This window comes from Pinus tabuliformis, chromosome 2_1 (genome assembly GCF_031772625.1).
Source record: "Pinus tabuliformis cultivar Carrire ecotype Pingquan chromosome 2_1, CPIR1, whole genome shotgun sequence".
Taxonomy (NCBI): domain Eukaryota; kingdom Viridiplantae; phylum Streptophyta; class Pinopsida; order Pinales; family Pinaceae; genus Pinus; species Pinus tabuliformis.
The window spans coordinates 88303863-88322254 of NC_142299.1; the positions used below are offsets into that span (position 1 = coordinate 88303863).

Below are 18392 nucleotides of genomic sequence, written 5' to 3' on the forward strand. Positions count from 1 at the left end.
GACGTAGAACTTGAAAAGTTGAAACAAAGATTTGATATATGGAAAAAATACTTCAAAGATCAATTGCTTCACACTAAGATAAATTATTCTACAGATGTAGGGGAGTGCAGATTCTACTGCAGAAAGGGAAAAGAATAAATGGCGGGGAAAGAGAAGCACCTAGCAGAGTTATGATGCTGGCTTAGAAGCATGGAATCTATTATCAATTTTGAAATAAAGAGGGAGCATGGGTGAGAAATTTGTTATGAGGCGTTGTACTGTTATTTTCCCTTTTGCTGTCTACTTCGTACAGTAGTAACTAGTGTGGATTCATCTACGACTTTGAGACAAGTTACCTATTTCCAATAAAAACGAATTTCTCTACTGAACTCAGTTAAAAAGGTTATAATGTTGCATAATCAGCCCTAACTTCCATTGACTCTCATTGATGGGTTCAAACAAGAGATGAAGTGCAAAACATGGATGAGAAATGCCTCAATATATTGTTCTGCCAGCATTTGTGTAACTCTATACACAGTAGAATTAGTGTGGGTTAAATTGTAAGTTAAATAAATGAATCACATCTAGCAAATGACAAAGAAAATCACAATCAAAAGAAGCTAACAGTCTCAAGAAAGAAGATTGTTCCAATTGTATGGGTTTAGTGCCATCGCAATAAAAACTTGAAGCTTGTAGATTTTTGTCTATGTATTTTTTCCAGTAAAATGTGGTGTATATTAGTCCAATTTCTTTTAGGTGTATGATGTTAAGCATGTAGGGAAGTGATACATATGCCTCTATCCAGAGAGTTTTGATTCGTTTAAAAGAAAAATCATTGTAATCTACTGTCTGAGATATTATACTGGCTATTTTGATGTCTTCTTAGGGAGAAATCGAGGATAATTTCTCTTGACTGAGGATCAACAAGTTTCATTTTGGTGCTTCTTATCAAGAAGTTTCTCTAGATGCTCTCTTGTACAGCCTAAGATCTCATGAAGCTTATCTTCATAATAATGGAAGAATTGAGTTCCTCCAGTTATTCTACCTTTGAGAAGACTGCATCCTCTCCCATATTTTTAAGGCCTAAAAGCTAAAGCAAATGCAACATAACTACAAACTTACATAGAAATTTGTCTTTGTATTATGTATGAATTAATTCTTCACCTGATGCGGCCAAATCCTGTGATTGTCACTTTTAATTCCTGTGCTATAAGTTTTAAATTCTAATTGGATTTTTTTATCATTTTTATCATGCTTCTTGCAACACATGGGGCAGAAAATGGCTAAGATTTTTTAGCTCCTCTCTTTTCCTCTTTCATTGAAATGTGTCCATTTGCATTGCAAGGGAATGAACAATGTCAACCTTAATATCCTCCACCATAGTACCCATCTTAGATCTAGAGATAGCTGGTGTGGTAGGCTTGACTAGTTGAGGATTAGGACTCCTTAGGCTCTTATCCTTCTTGCTGGAAGATATAGAATATTTCTTAAAAATATTATTTATTTCCTCATATGATAATGTAGATATTTCCCCATTAGCCAAAAGATTGAGTGTGTCCATATATTCTTATCTCACTCCTCGACGAAGAACAAGTTTGAGGGACTATTCATCTGTTGTTTTGCGGCATAGAATATACCAATATTAATGTCTTTGTGAAAACCATTTCCACTTTTCTGTGGAATGTTTGACATTCATGCTTTACTTAGAATTTAAACATAATCTTTATGTGCAGATTGGTAGGCTGGAAGACATACGGTCTCAAACACTTCGTGGAATTATTGCTGTGCAAAAGTGTTTAAGAGGTTATCAGGTCTGCAGTTATTTCAAGGAACTAAAGAAAGCTACAATTTTGGTTCAATCATGTATGCCCTCCATCTTATGCTTTCTTTTATGTAGGTAAAAAGAAACTTATACTCTGTTTGTCTTTAAGAAGCAGGCATAAATTCCATGCAGCCTATATATTGCATTGTAAGATAAGAATGTATGTGTTGATGCTTGATCAAGTTCTGTACTTTAATACTGCACTTATTTATATGTGCAGGGCTGAAGGGTAAAAGAGTGAGGAAAGAATATGGGGTGTTGAAGCATAGAAACAAGGAAGTAGTCACTATACAAAAGGATGTGAAATTCATGATTGGCAGACAACAATACCTTACAGCTTTGACATCAACAATTGTAATCCAAGCATGTAAAATAGAGATATATCCATCTACTAAGATATTCTCATTTTTTAAAGAGATGGATTTTATGGATTTTGTTCAAGGAGGGGTATACAATTGCATCATTTGAGGCTAGAAATATGTTGCAACAATGTGTGGTTGGCTTGCTAGAAGGAACATCGTGATCAAACAACAGTCACCAGAAAGAATCTCTGCATTAAATATCTTTGCAGAGAGATACTTTGGAGATTTACGTAAGAATGAAACAAAAATCGATGCCAAAGTTAAAGGAATGGAAAGGGTACTAGATCTACCAAAAGTAAGTCAAAATTTATAGGCATTAGAAGTAAAGGTATGAGCTGGCTTTTTTTGGTTACTACGAAAGTTCAATATACCTGGATTTCAAGCTCCAAGTAAGGTATACAATTTAATAGAAAACTCACGGTTTTGATCTTTGCTTATCTGTTTTTATATATGATTTCTTATAGTAGTCCTCTGAGAATGATTTGGAAGATAAGAAGATATTCAAGGGTCAACATTATTTCATTTCATATCTTAAAAGTCATGTAGTGGATGTAGAGACACTTTTGAAAGAAAAGGAACATGAAAATGCTATCTTATGCCAAAAAATACATCAATACGAAACTCGGTGATCAACATATGATGTCAAACTAGCCTCCGTTGAGAAAATGTGGCAGAATAATATGACTTCATTACAGCAAAGCCTTGCTTCACTGAAAAAAGCTTGGCAGTTGATAGAATGGTTATCCAACAGGCAAAGGAAAAATACGGTGATTTAGACATTTACCCTAGCGTGTCTCAAGAACATGTTAGAAGACATATTCCACCACATAATGATGACTTTGATTGGGATGAAGATACTTCAGCTGAAACAAAGACTCCTGATCCTGATCACGCACCCCAGAGTCATCTTCAGGATTCAAAGTTTGATCTTACTTTGGAACACGATGTAGAACATGCTGCTATTGGTCAGCCGATAAAGAAGTTTAAATATAAGACACAAGTTTTCAATTATGATGCAATTTTTTTGTGGAGGTGAAGTCAGGGAAGGGTCCGGAAAATATTGATCCTGACGTAGAACTTGAGAAGCTGAAACAGAGATTTTATATATGGAAAAAATACTTCAAAGATTGATTGTGTTACACTAAGATAATTCTGCAGAGGCAGGGGAGTGAAAATTCTACTGCAGAAAGGGGAAAGAAGAAATGGTGGGGAAAGAGAAGCACCTAGCAGAGTTATGATGCTAGCTCAGAAGCATGGAATCTATTATCAATTTTCAAATAAAGAGGGAGCATGGGTGAGAAATTTGTTATGATATGTTAAACTGTTATTTTCCCTTTCACTATCTTCCTTGTATGGTAGCAACTAGTGTGGATTCACCTATGACTTTGAGATAAGTTACCTATCTCCATTAAAAACGAATTTCTCTACTGAACGCAGCTAATGTTGGATAATTAGCCCTAACTTCCATTGACTATGATTGATTGACTCTGATTGATGGGTTCAGACAAGGGATGAAGTGCAAAGCATGGATGAGAAATGCCTCAATACTGTGTTTTGCCAGCATTTGTATAGCTCTATACACAATAGAATTAGTGTGGGTTAAATTACAGGTTAAAGAAATGAACCCTAGCATCAACCGTCATTGTCATCGATTCCTTGTACACCATGATACGAGAATTATAGTCCCGACTACTGATAACAACCCTTCCATCTCCCCCTAGGCAGGAAAAACGATTAAGGGAATGAGATCAAGCACTCATAAGTTTCATCTTTCTCCCTTTCTTCACTTCATATGCAAATTCTTGGAGGAGTTCATCCTCAAACTTGGGGAAAACGCCCTTTGAAACCTTGCAGGTAGTTTCACCCTCCCACATCCTTTGTGAGATGGTAGCCCTTGGAAACGAATTGCACAGGTGGTGGTGGTCATGTAGCTAAGAAAATATAGGTCTGCAATGAAATTATAAGAATGAATGCCACCTATGATTCACCTTCCTGAGTTGCGCCATCGATTGACTCAAAATTATGGGGCTGCATGAACTCTGAACCTCAATTATACAGCTCGAGTTAGGCAGTGAAATTCTTGACCACACCAAGTTTGACAATGTGGGTTTGCCGAGACCTGCCTTCTTTTCAGTGGCTTTTCAGAGGGCGTTTCAGGGTTACTAGCTTCTAAGCCAACAAGATTTTCTAATTACCCAAAAGAGAGTTGAAACTTTTCCTGTCCTCCCTTTGTCCTTCCCCCATAAAAACTACTTTAAAGGAGGAATTTGTCAATTACAAAAAAACCTTGTTTCATTGAAAAAAAGCTTGGCAGTGGATAGAATGGTTATCCAATAGGTAAAGGAAAAATATGGTGATTTAGATATTTACCCTGGCGTGTCTCAAGAACATTTTAGAAGACATATTCCAACAAATGATGATGAATTTGACTGGGATGAAACTACTTCAGCTGAAACAAAGACTCCTGATCCTCATCACGCACGCTAGAGTCATCTTCAGGATTCAAAGTTTGATCTTAGTTTGGAACTTGATGTAGAACATGCTGCTATTAGTTAGCTGGTAAAGAAGTTTAAAGATAAGACACAAGTTTTCAATTATGATGTAATTTTTTTGGTGGAGGTGAAGTCAGGGAAGGGTCTAACAAATCTTGATCCTAACGTAGAACTTGAAAAGTTGAAACAAAGATTTGATATATGGAAAAAATACTTCAAAGATCAATTGCTTCACACTAAGATAAATTATTCTACAGAGGTAGGGGAGTGCAGATTCTACTGCAGAAAGGGCAAAGAATAAATGGCGGGGAAAGAGAAGCACCTAGTAGAGTTATGATGCTGGCTTAGAAGCATGGAATCTATTATCAATTTTGAAATAAAGAGGGAGCATGGGTGAGAAATTTGTTATGATGTGTTGTACTGTTATTTTCCCTTTTGCTGTCTACTTCGTACAGTAGCAACCAGTGTGGATTCATCTACGACTTTGAGACAAGTTACCTATCTCCAATAAAAACGAATTTCTCTACTGAACGCAGCTAAAAAGGTTATAATGTTGCATAATCAGCCCTAACTTCCATTGACTCTCATTGATGGGTTCAAACAAGAGATGAAGTGCAAAGCATGGATGAGAAATGCCTCAATATATTGTTCTGCCAGCATTTGTGTAACTCTATACACAGTAGAATTAGTGTGGGTTAAATTGCAAGTTAAATAAATGAATCACATCTAGCAAATGACAAAGAAAATCACAATCAAAAGAAGCTAACAGTCTCAAGAAAGAAGATTGTTCCAATTGTATGGGTTTAGTGCCATCGCAATAAAAACTTGAAGCTTGTAGATTTCTGTCTATGTATTTTTTCCAGTAAAATGTGGTGTATATTAGTCCAATTTCTTTCAGGTGTATGATGTTAAGCATGTAGGGAAGTGATACATATGCCTCTATCCAGAGAGTTTTGATTCGTTTAAAAGAAAAATCCTTGTAAACTACTGTCTGAGATATTATACTGGCTATTTTGATGTTTTCTTAGGGAGAAATCGAGGATAATTTCTCTTGACTGAGGATCAACAAGTTTCGTTTTGGTGCTTCTTATCAAGAATTTTCTCTAGATGCTCTCTTGTACAGCGTAAGATCTCATGAAGCTTATCTTCATAATAATGGAAGAATTGAGTTCCTCCAGTTATTCTACCTTTGAGAAGACTGCATCCTCTCCCATATTTTTAAGGCCTAAAAGCTAAAGCAAATGCAACACAACTACAAACTTACATAGAAATTTGTCTTTGTATTATGTATGAATTCATTCATCACGTGATGCGGCCAAATCCTGTGATTGTAACTTTTAATTCCTGTGCTATAAGTTTTAAATTCTGATTGGATTTTTTATCATTTTTATCATGCTTCTTGCAACACATGGGGCAGAAAATGGCTAAGATTTTTTAGCTCCTCTCTTTTCCTCTTTCATTGAAATGTGTCCATTTGCATTGCAAGGGAATGAACAATGTCAACCTTAATATCCTCCACCATAGTACCCATCTTAGATCTGGAGATAGCTGGTGTGGTAGGCTTGACTAGTTGAGGATTAGGACTCCTTAGGCTCTTATCCTTCTTGCTGGAAGATATAGAATATTTCTTAAAAATATTATTTATTTCCTCATGTGATAATGTAGATATTTCCCCATTAGCCAAAAGATTGAGTGTGTCCATATATTCTTATCTCACTCCTCGACGAAGCACAAGTTTGAGGGACTATTCATCTGTTGTTTTGCGGCATAGAATATACCAATATTAATGTCTTTGTGAAAACCATTTCCACTTTTCTGTGGAATGTTTGACATTCATGCTTTGCTTAGAATTTAAACATAATCTTTATGTGTAGATTGGTAGGCTGGAAGACATACGGTCTCAAACATTTCATGGAATTATTGCTGTGCAAAAGTGTTTAAGAGGTTATCAGGTCCGCAGTTATTTCAAGGAACTAAAGAAAGCTACAATTTTGGTTCAATCATGTATGCCCTCCATCTTATGCTTTCTTTTATGTAGGTAAAAAGAAACTTATACTCTGTTTCTCTTTAAGAAGCAGGCATAAATTCCATGCAGCCTATATATTGCATTGTAAGATAAGAATATATGTGTTAATGCTTGATCAAGTTTGTACTTTAATACTGCACTTCTTTATATGTGCAGGGCTGAAGGGTAAAAGAGTGAGGAAGGAATATGGGGTGTTGAAGCATAGAAACAAGGAAGTAGTCACTATACAAAAGGATGTGAAATTCATGATTGGCAGACAACAATACCTTACAGCTTTGACATCAACAATTGTAATCCAAGCATGTAAAATAGAGATATATCCATCTACTAAGATATTCTCATTTTTTAAAGAGATGGATTTTATGGATTTTGTTCAAGGAGGGGTATACAATTGCATCATTTGAGGCTAGAAATATGTTGCAGCAATGTTTGGTTGGCTTGCTAGAAGGAACATCGTGCTCAGACAACAGTCACCAGAAAGAATCTCTGCATTAAATATCCTTGCAGAGAGATACTTTGGAGATTTATGTAAGAATGAAACAAAAATCGATGCCAAAGTTAAAGGAATGGAAAGGGTACTAGATCTACCAAAAGTAAGTCAAAATTTATAGGCATTAGAAGTAAAGGTACGAGCTGGCTTTTTTTGGTTACTACGAAAGTTCAATATACCTGGATTTCAAGCTCCAAGTAAGGTATACAATTTAATAGAAAACTCACGGTTTTGATCTTTGTTTATCTATTTTTATATATGATTTCTTATAGTAGTCCTCTAAGAATGATTTGGAAGATAAGAAGATATTCAAGGGTCAACATTATTTCATTTCATATCTTAAAAGTCATGTAGTGGATGTAGATACACTTTTGAAAGAAAAGGAACATGAAAACGCTATCTTATGCCAAAAAATACATCAATACGAAACTCTGTGATCAACATATGATGTCAAACTAGCCTCCGTTGAGAAAATGTGGCAGAATAATATGACTTCATTATAGCAAATCCTTGCTTCACTGAAAAAAGCTTGGTAGTTGATAGAATGGTTATCCAACAGGCAAAGGAAAAATACGGTGATTTAGACATTTACCCTGGCGTGTCTCAAGAACATGTTAGAAGACATATTCCACCACGTAATGATGACTTTGATTGGGATGAAGATACTTCAGCTGAAACAAAGACTCCTGATCCTGATCACGCACCCCAGAGTCATCTTCAGGATTCAAAGTTTGATCTTACTTTGGAACATGATGTAGAACATGCTGCTATTGGTCAGCTGTTAAAGAAGTTTAAATATAAGATACAAGTTTTCAATTATGATGCAATTTTTTTGTGGAGATGAAGTCAGGGAAGGGTCCGGAAAATATTGATCCTGACGTAGAACTTGAGACGCTGAAACAAAGATTTGATATATGGAAAAAAATACTTCAAAGATCGATTGTGTTACACTAAGATAATTCCGCAGAGGCAGGGGAGTGAAAATTCTACTGCAGAAAGGGGAAAGAAGAAATGGTGGGGAAAGAGAAGCACCTAGCAGAGTTATGATGCTAGCTCAGAAGCATGGAATCTATTATCAATTTTCAAATAAAGAGGGAGCATGGGTGAGAAATTTGTTATGATATGTTAAACTGTTATTTTCCCTTTCACTATCTTCCTTGTATGGTAGCAACTACTGTGGATTCACCTATGACTTTGAGTTAAGTTACCTATCTCCAATAAAAACGAATTTCTCTACTGAACACAGCTAATGTTGGATAATCAGCCCTAACTTCCATTGACTCTGATTGATGGGTTCAGACAAGGGATGAAGTGCAAAGCATGGATGAGAAATGCCTCAATACTGTGTTTTGCCAACATTTGTGTAACTCTATACACAGTAGAATTAGTGTCGGTTAAATTGCAGGTTAAAGAAATGAATCACATATAGCAAATGAAAAAGAAAATCACAATCAAAAGAAGCTAACAATCTCAAGAAAGAAGATTGTTCCAATTATATGGGTTCAGTGCCATTGCAATAAAAACTTGAAGCTTGTACAGTTCTGTTTATGTAATTTTTCCAGTAAAATGTGGTGTATATTAGTCCAATTTCTTTTAGGTGTATGATGTTAAGCATGGAGGGAAGTGATACAGATGCCTCTATCTAGAGAGTTTTGATTCATTTAAAAGAAAAATCATTGTAATCTGTTGTCTGAGATATTATACTGGCGATTTTAATGTTTTCTTAGGGAGAAATCAAGGATAATTTCTCTTGACTGAGGATAAGCAAGTTTCATTTTGGTGCTTCTCATCAAGAAGTCTCTCTGGATGCTTCTCTTATACAACCTAAGAGTTCATGAAGCTTATCTTCATAATAATGGAACAATTGAGTTCCTCTAATTATTCTACCTTTGAGAAGACTGCATCCTCTCCCATATATTTAAGGCCTAAAAGCCAAAGAAAATGCAACACAACTACAAACTCTTTGGAAATAGAGATTTTGCAACCTATTTTTATTATTTACCTATGTTTGTTTTCAATGTTCACGGAATGTTTGATGGCCAATTACCAGAAAAGTTCACACAACACATTACTAGGTCTTTATACTAAGTTTTCAAGAAGAATATTTAGTTGTGTAGCAATTAAGCCACCTACCACAATACTTGAGTGATTATAGATTAGATTATATGTTTTTGGGTTTTGCATGTCGTTTCGTTGATTATGATTTTCGATGCTTTATTACATATCTGAGTTTTGATCCTACCTCATTTGAGTAGAATTCAAATTTACACAATGGAGGTAGCTAATTTGTGTAGATTGAGTCCTAACGTAGTGTTTCCTTGAGTGTAATTGAAGTCTAATTATATTTTAATTATTGGGTTTGAAATTTTGTAATTGAAGTCAAATTATATTTCAATTATTGGTCCAATTATATTTCAATTATTCAGTAAAAAAAGAAACATTAAATATGATAAAAAAGACACGTTGTACAGAAACAAAATTGCATAAAATTTTTACTTCTTTGACTCCAACAAGTTTTGATGCATTTTCAAATATGGAATGACAACCATGATGTTGTTCACAATGTCATGTCGCTTTTTTCACTTCTTCCATTACAATCTACTAGTATTTCTTTATAGAATCTTAAAAAATCATCACTGAAGATCAAATTATGATTAATTGTCAATTCCCCCATATACCAAAAAACAATGCCATGACTAGGTTGTATATGGAAAAATTACATCCATGAAGAAAAATATCATATCTTATACAATCTTTTGTCCCTTAAAAAAAAATACAAAAACATGTTCACATAAACAACAACTCCATAGATAATGGATAACCTCTGCATGAAACTACTATTATTTACAAAAAAACCATATTTAGAATCCACAACTAATAATTGCAACTATCACTGATTATCATCAACCCTTGCTTTCAACAATGTCCATTCACATGCCGCTATTCTTCCACACTTTATGACTTATGGCATTTCCTTTGCAACATCTGGTGCAAATGCTAGTTTACATGGTTTCAATTAAACACAAATTAAATAGGTAAACATAAGTGTTTTTCTAAAACTAGTGATTTAATCTCTATAGAACTAATTTAACTAGAGGGAGGACAGAATGTGGTTGTATATCATTGACATATATATCTTCAATAGAAATTGTTGAGTAATTATAAAAAATAAACACATAAATTGGTGGAAAATAAATTCAACTATATATTAATGGTCATGTGAATGATATATATATGTACATATAAATACAACAAGAAAATCATTGATTCGGTTTCCAGGTTTTCTTGAACTCCAATAATTAAACACTAGAACACACACTAACCCAAACTATAATCCTAAGAATTATGTGTCTAACATTTTCCCTTTAATCTGAAGGGTATCAAAGTCCAAGAGTGAGCTAAAAATGCATGACAACCAGTGGTTGAGTAAGTTCTCTGGTGGTTTTTAAGAGAAAACCAAAAAATGATACAAAAGATGGGAGAACCCAAGGTCTTGACCAGTGATGGTTTAAGGATGACCACCCACTTTCGAACTATCATAGCAGTTCTTCAAACAAACCAACATTGGAACAATAAAATCAGTTCCTAGAACAATTCCTATTATGACATCTTCTACTAGTGGAAGTGCTCCTTCACAAATCTCAACATGCCAAAAACATGTAATCATGCTCATAGAGTATAATGCTTATGGAGCATAAATCAAAACAACTATGTCTACAACTCTAAATATGATTTCTGAACTCAAACTCTAGGTTGTAGCAATAAACTTTGATTATCTCTGCCTCAAGCTCACTTGACAAATCTTTGAACTTGTCGCAGACCATCAATTCTATCAATTCCCCTTTGTCAAATATAGGGTGAGAAGATGTTCTCTTCACTGCAAGATTGTCAATATTCTCAAACATGGTATGACCTTATTGATAGTGCTAGACCCGCAAACATGTCAAGGGAATCTCCTCGGTAAGAAGTTTCAATTAGACCTCAGACCGTTTGGCGTAGGAGTCCTGACAGTGGGTCGTAAAGCAATGCCTTGACCGCGATGTCGCACCGAGGCAAGTAAGATAACTCTGTCAGTAGCAAGGGTGTGACTGTTGCAGTGAGTCAAGGAAGGTGTATGGGAGGTTCTAACACATGGGGGTTGAGATGAGTGCACCCCTTGGAAACCTGTAACTGTTATAGGACAAAATGACCTCTTCATCAACTCAGAGGTGAAAGACAACATGATTGAAGCAAAGATCACAATTGCAAGCCTTGAATCCACACTAACGTTGGTCTTGCACGGCTAACTTGCTTTTTAAAGCTTGTTACCAAGCATAGAGGAGCGTTAGTAACCCTGCTAACTCAAGTTGTTAGACTAGGGGGAGCGTTAGTGAAACTAAGGGAAGTTCAGTGGGTTAAGCCAACGAATATGTTCACAAATATCTAGTATTTATCCCTAAATTTGCTCAAGAAAAGCATGGAAAGTCCCAAAAATCGAACTATTTGGAGAAATTCCAATCTGAGAATGAAGGCAAATGGGAAAAAGCTTGAAAACAGGGCAGGTTCATGGCTTTTGCCCTAATGAACTCTAGGAGGAGCTTAGCAGCCCTAACTCGATTGCTACATAAGCAGTGAGAGGGCCATTATGAAAGGGGTCAGAGCATTTGAAAGGATAGCCCATTAAGTTGTTGTGAACTGTCATACACTTGAAGAAGTGAGCTGAAAGAGAGAGAGAGAGAGAGGAAGAAGGGGCAAGGGAAGGCTAATACAACAAATGGTTGTAATCACTCTTCCATTATAAATACAGAACTACAATTGTGTTCCCTACTCCATAGTGTTGATAACATTGTTCATTGAGTTGTTCATTTCGATACTTGTCGAGTTGAGTAGTTTAAGTTGTATACAAATATATGTTCATTGTGCATTCTTATATTAGATTTCTAGATTGTATGCTATGATTGTGTTTGCCTTTCCTTTGTGTAGGAATTGTCTTGGAGCTAGCTTTGGAGGAGTTCTTCTTGGCTGCATTGAGATATCCAAACAAATCTAGAAGGAAATTTGAGGTAAACAATCTTTCCATACTTGGTTAACTGGTATTTGATAGATGAACATGTGTATAACTTGGTAGCTTCTGCAGATAATCTTACAGTCTGTCAAAGGTCCCGGGAAGGCCTTGGAGGGTAGTTTTTATTCTCCATACATTGTGCATTTTACCCCATAGCAGAATTGGTGACTCTGCTGGGGACTATACATCTAGTTCCCGGTTTACCTGGACTCCTCTCGGTTCTTTTCTTTCTTCTAAGAGCTCCCTACTTCTTTAAATCCTTTTCTGATCCACCAACTATCCTGTTACATCCTACTAGTTTGCATTCTCCTCGGAAATTGATCCTAAAGGCCCTCTGTTTGAGCAATTTCCCTCACTAATGCAGGTTACCAGGCTAAACAGAGCTTTATAAAGCATTGTGCCTATGTACAGGGAATGTTAGTGGACCAACTAACTCTCTATTTACACTAAAACAAACATTAGTCTCCCATTTCAATGATTTCCAGTAGTGTTTGTGGACCGAAAGGGGGCGGAATTTTTTTCATGGGCTGAAGTAAGATCCGCAACTATATTATGTTAGCAAATTTGGTGTCCTGAAAATTTATTTTTAGGAAAAAGTTTTAGTTTTTATCTCTTAAAATACATTTTTTTTGGAAAGAAAGACTGATAAATTGTATTCATCCTTCTGTTGAAATAGTTGTAAGCTGCTTCATTTGGTTTTCAGTAGATGTTAGGAAATATTGGAAAAAGAATCTTTTGGTTATGCAAGTACTAAATGGCTTTAGATGTACAGACCAATCTATGAATATGTGAAAAGATGAATATGTAGAATAAGACTTGTTTGCATAAAAATTGAAAAAAATAATCAAAGCATTGTTCTGCATGATTTATTGAGTCAAGAGTCTCACCGTATTCATACGTCAACACCGCTATCGAAGACAAATAATCAAGTACACTTAAAATTTACATTAAAATCAATCAGTTATTCTTTTGAGCAAACCAATATTAGCTAGGCTAGGATCTTGGGATAAGCATGTGAGTGAACTGCCCAAGGTTGAAAACCAAAACTAGTGTCGTTAGCGAGTGAAAAATTCCTTGTGCACTCATATTACCGAGACCAATCCACTAACAAAGGAGCAAAATACAAGACAACGTCGGAATGTAATTGAAGGTAGCCCACCTTCTCTTACAAATCCTTTGGGCATTCTGTGTACTGGGGGTCCCTTCGAGGATTTTGGAACTGAGTCGAGGACTCAGGTATCCTACCCACACAGCGTGCTGTCTACGACTATGTTCCCCTTGGTAATGTTTGTGATTTGAGGTATCTCTAGTGGCCAAAATTCTAGGTACTTACACAAGGTGACTGGGACGGGCTGTCCTGGTACCTAACATGGACGGATCTACTCTGTCTTTAGTTTTTGGGAGGGTGCTCGTCTTCACGAGAGTACTTGGCCCCTCAATCTGAGGTTCGGGCGAAGCTCTAGAGTAATCGTAACTGTATATTTGGCCATCCTTCTCTGTTATTCATTGAGATATTAGGTTTCATCTTGAGTGATCGATGCTTATCAAATGAGGTACTTTCCCTCTGTTTGCTGATTGATATATTTAGTGTATTTTTTATTTTTAGGTACTTGAGTGCTATCATTTTTGAGACTTTAAATAATATCACATTAAAATTTATTTGATAAAACTTAACGGTGACCATGGCTACATCTGGCCCTTGTCATCACTCCAGATGATTGTTAGGACTTCCTCCACTCATTGTGGAAGATCCGCCGAGTTCCACTAACTCAGATTCCTCATCTTCGAGGAATTAGTCTCCTAAATCTCACACGGGATCTGTGTGGATGACTGACGATTCAAGTTTGCCGGAGGATTTCTTCATGGAAGGATTTCTTCCTCACTTTAACACTCCGCTCACAAATCCATCGGACCCTATCGTGGTTCCCGTGGTACTTGTACTTCCTTCTTCAGTAGGTGGAACTTTCCCATCTATCCAGTCGACGACTCACGGGTTGTGGAATTTTAGAGACACTGTTGGTCCTCTACCACTTCCCCAGTCGATAGTCATTACAACATCGGTAATGTGGAATCCCGCTATCCCATTTGTCCTAGGTATGACAACTCACATAACACCCTCTATAAGTGGAACCCAGCAGATGCCAGGTTCCACTCCTATGGTGCCACAATGCATACCTTCGACAAGTGCCACATACAGTGCTCCATATAACACTCAATGCGACACTATGGGCGCGGTTCCTATTTACCAACAATATGGTCGGCCGCCAATGTATAGTTCCAACCCCCAGATTCAGATATCTGGAGGGGTTACCAATATGCACATGCCGGTAGGGAATGTCACAGTTCCCCCTCCGTTCTCAGGCATGCATGGACAGTGGCTAATTGACATGAGTGTTCCCTCTATCAATCAAAGCCAAATGGTTAGTTCTGTGTCGGTCGAGAATTCACAAGGGGTTCCCAACCAATCCATGGGGGAACCCTACTCATAGACTCAAATGAGTCAAGGGGGAACTGCTTATACTGGGGGAAATTTCATACCCTAGTGTCAAAATCCTCATGGAAATCCACTCTACAACACCATACTGCAAAGCAACTACTACACCACGCAACCCACGTACACTATGGGGAACCAAATGATGGGGGGAGCACAGAACTCCTCAGGTCATCCGTCATCACCATGGTCCGAGTCGAGGGCACCTAACTCTCTGCATTTTTTGGCAACGTTGGATATTCCCGACTTATACAAGTTGACAAACGACCCCATCTACCACAACTTACAATGGCCGCCAATCCCGCATAAAATACCAATGGACATCCCAAAGTTCGATGGAAAACAAGGGGAGGATCTGGGCACCCATATCACCACCTACCATCTCTGGTGTGTTTCTAACTCTATGGTGGATGATAGTGTCCGATTACGTCTTTTTCCCCGCACCCTCACTGGCAATGCCGCGAAATGGTATATTGAGTTACCATGCACGTCAGTAAATACCTTTGATGCTTTAGCGATGGAGTTCCTAAAGCACTTTCAGTTACCTATCCGCTATGAGACTAGGACAGAGCTCCTTACTTCATTTCGTCAGGATACCACCACCCACATCTCTGATCATATTCATGAATGGAGACGTAGGCGGAGGTTAGTCAAAGCTCCCATCCCTAATTTTCTCTTAATGGACTAGTTCTGTAAGTCCTTACTCCTACAAGTTGCTAGAGATGTCACTCTAGGTGGTGCAGTCACAGAAGACCAATCCATACGTCATGCCTAGCACTTAGATTTGATTTATTCACAGTCTGGCACTCTTTACGACATAATCCCCCATGGTCGTAGTAACCCCAATGCTTCCACCACTCAGCACCCTGGAGTGTACGCCGATGAGATTGTTGTCGCAACCTCTGGGGTTGTTGTAAAACAACTCAGTGGTTCCATTACCAAGCTGGCAGTGGACCCCTCTACCAAAGCGACTGCTCTTCCTGCCACTGCAATAAACTCTGTGCAGTCTACACAAAAATCTGGTGGCAAGAACAAGAAGAATAAGAACAAGACCGCTCCTTCTGAAGAGCAATCATCCAAGCAGCCCAACCCAAAACAGAAGGCTGCTGTGCCTACTAATGAGGAAAAGGATAAAGGCACCAGATATCCATGCAAACTCTGTGCTGAAGACCACGTAACCTGGCATCCTCTGCGTCTTCAAGAATGTACAGATTACCTTGCCAAAAGGGATTCTGGTAAGGCACCTACTGTCCTTAGAAATCATTTTCCTACTCAACAGCAGCAAAATCTCGTTGCCAACCAACCGCAACCCACGCCAGGGGGAAACGATGGTTCGCAACATCCTTCAGCTGGAGAAGGATCTTCTACCATTTACACATTTGGAATGGTAGATCTCACCACAAAAGCCAAATCTTATGGAGCTCTTGTCGCTCATGCAACAGAACCTTCCTCAAGTCAAAGCCCATTGCCGCCCAATGATTTGCATATCGACGGGCCGGTTGCGGATCTTGTAATTCAACCCCCAAAAGGGGCACTTCAATGCACAACGCATAATAAATCTGCACATGCTGCCCAACACTACAACATTGTAGAGGATTTGGCGCAAGCGCCGTTGGCTATGTTGGCACTCGAAGTATTACAAACATGCCCAACACAACGGAAAGCTTTGCTTTTAGCTATTGGTGGTATCGACCTAGAGGATTCCATGGTTGCTGTTTTCGACATGAACAAGTGTAAACCTCCCCTTTCTCACCAGCTTGCATTCCAGGTGCATATCACCATGAAAGGTAAAGGTATACATAGAACTATCATCGACGAAGGTGCTTCGACCTGCGTCATGTCGGCTTCATGTTGGCTCACCTTAGGTTCTCCAACCCTATCCTCGCCATCGAACTCCCTGAAAGCTTTCGACGACCACACCTTTATACCAAAAGGATACTTAGCCGGTTTCCCCATCACTTTGAGCGAGAAAACCATAATGGTGGACATAGAAGTCGTGGACAGAAAACTCGACTATAATCTCTTGTTGGGTTGCAGTTGGACATATGCCATGAAGGCCGTCGTATCTACTGTCTTTCACATAATCAAATTTCCATTGGATGGAAAGGTAGTTACAGTAGATTAATTGTCTTTATGCACCCCTGAATATTCACCATTACCAAGTGGCTCCATACCCTTAGTAGGAGGTGGAACTAACTCTTATGTCAGTCTAGGTACCGGTCTACTGAAGGCTTCTTCCCTCATGGTTTTTTTTCCTCTTTAGCCGCTGAAGGTTTCACAAATGGTCAATTTGCTTTCATCTATTCCTCATGAATAGACCGATCCATGGATCCTACCGGCTCCTTTAGACATTGACACATACGGAGAGAAAATGTTGCTGTCACCAGCTGAATCAGCCTACCAAGCCATTCAATTTGCATCTGAATCTCCGGTCACTTTGCTTTACCACTGCCCCTCCTGTTGACCTCTACTGGTCAACTACCCATGCAGTACACCACCCTTTTCTTGGCAAAAAGGGGCAGCACCTGATCAGCGTGTCCGTGCCATCCAGCAGTCATCAGCAACTTGATCAATCTAATTGTAAACCCAGTCTGCATGTATTAATTGTAAATAATCTTAGCAGATATGAGTCGTGTATGTAAATTGCCTAGGTGGACCTAACTTTCTAGTGGTAATCTACGTCCCGGAAGGTTTTTCGTCTCACCGATCCATGGATCGGCAGAGTTTTCCTTCAAACCTGACCCCAAAGCCGGGATGGATTTTGTAGTGCCCACTCTAGTCTCCTGACCCTAATATGACATTATCTTAGACACTCTATTCTTCGAGGACCTCAGATTGAGGATCTGGACCCATGACACTATTATTAGCGATTGAGATATTCATGGTTGTGATGTTATGAATGCTTTCCATTGATATTATGGTAGCATGAATGGTTATGTATCTTATCTATCAGTATTCTGATGATTGCAATATTAAATAGTTAAGCTGGTCTCTATTTGAAATTATGACGAGGGTAGCAAAGAATATGTATGCACTCTACTAAAAGCATAATGAGGATAAATTTTATGGATAGGTATATTTCTATGATGTTACGATGTTGATAGCTTAATGAATATGTATGTCTCCATTGATGATAGCCATGAGGGATGTGTCCCCTATGTTACCTACTTCCTTTAGTTCAGACTTACAATGGACAATGATGTGAATGACCAGGAATTGTTAATGATGCTATTATGATAATTGACTAACATTGAGAAACCGTGTTACTGATGATTATTGAATATGGCAGGGAACCGTCAGAGGCACTCGCATATGACGAGTTGATGACACCTGGTTTAACGAAAATTCATATTATTTTATCTTTGAAAGTCTAAGTCGATCTTAGAATCTGCCATATATGTTTAACTATATTCTAATGATATATTAATGGTTGCAGGCACAGATTAGTTGCTTGACCGAATGACTCACATATGGGTGATGGGGTTGTACAAGTGGATGGAACTACATGGGAGGGGTGGGACAGAGTCCCTGATCTCACCCACTAGCACTCCCTCCGTGACTTGGGCTGGAAGGGTTGAAACACCTTCACCTTGAAGATCACGATGCCATGAGGGTAGGTTCCAAAGTTGGTTCGCTCATGAGGACTTTACTGGGGGGCGCGCATCAAGGCAGATTCCTTGATCCCC

General features: G+C 38.1%; 1 protein-coding gene across 2 annotated transcripts; it reads left to right on the forward strand.

The window, feature by feature from the left end:
• The first annotated feature begins 1478 nt into the window (after positions 1-1478).
• On the forward strand, positions 1479-7408 carry LOC149198908 (myosin-1-like). 2 transcript variants are annotated; one of them, XM_089402210.1, is made up of 4 exons: positions 1479-1842; positions 2022-3457; positions 6530-6659; positions 6838-7408. In XM_089402210.1, exons 2-4 carry the CDS (start codon positions 3398-3400, stop codon positions 7083-7085), a joined length of 438 nt encoding a protein of 145 aa, XP_089258336.1. In that variant the 5' UTR covers positions 1479-1842; positions 2022-3397; the 3' UTR covers positions 7086-7408. The 2 variants fall into 2 exon arrangements, with proteins under 2 accessions (XP_089258336.1, XP_089258335.1); XM_089402209.1 differs by having other exon boundaries at positions 1490-1842; positions 2022-2458.
• The last annotated feature ends 10984 nt before the right edge of the window (positions 7409-18392 follow it).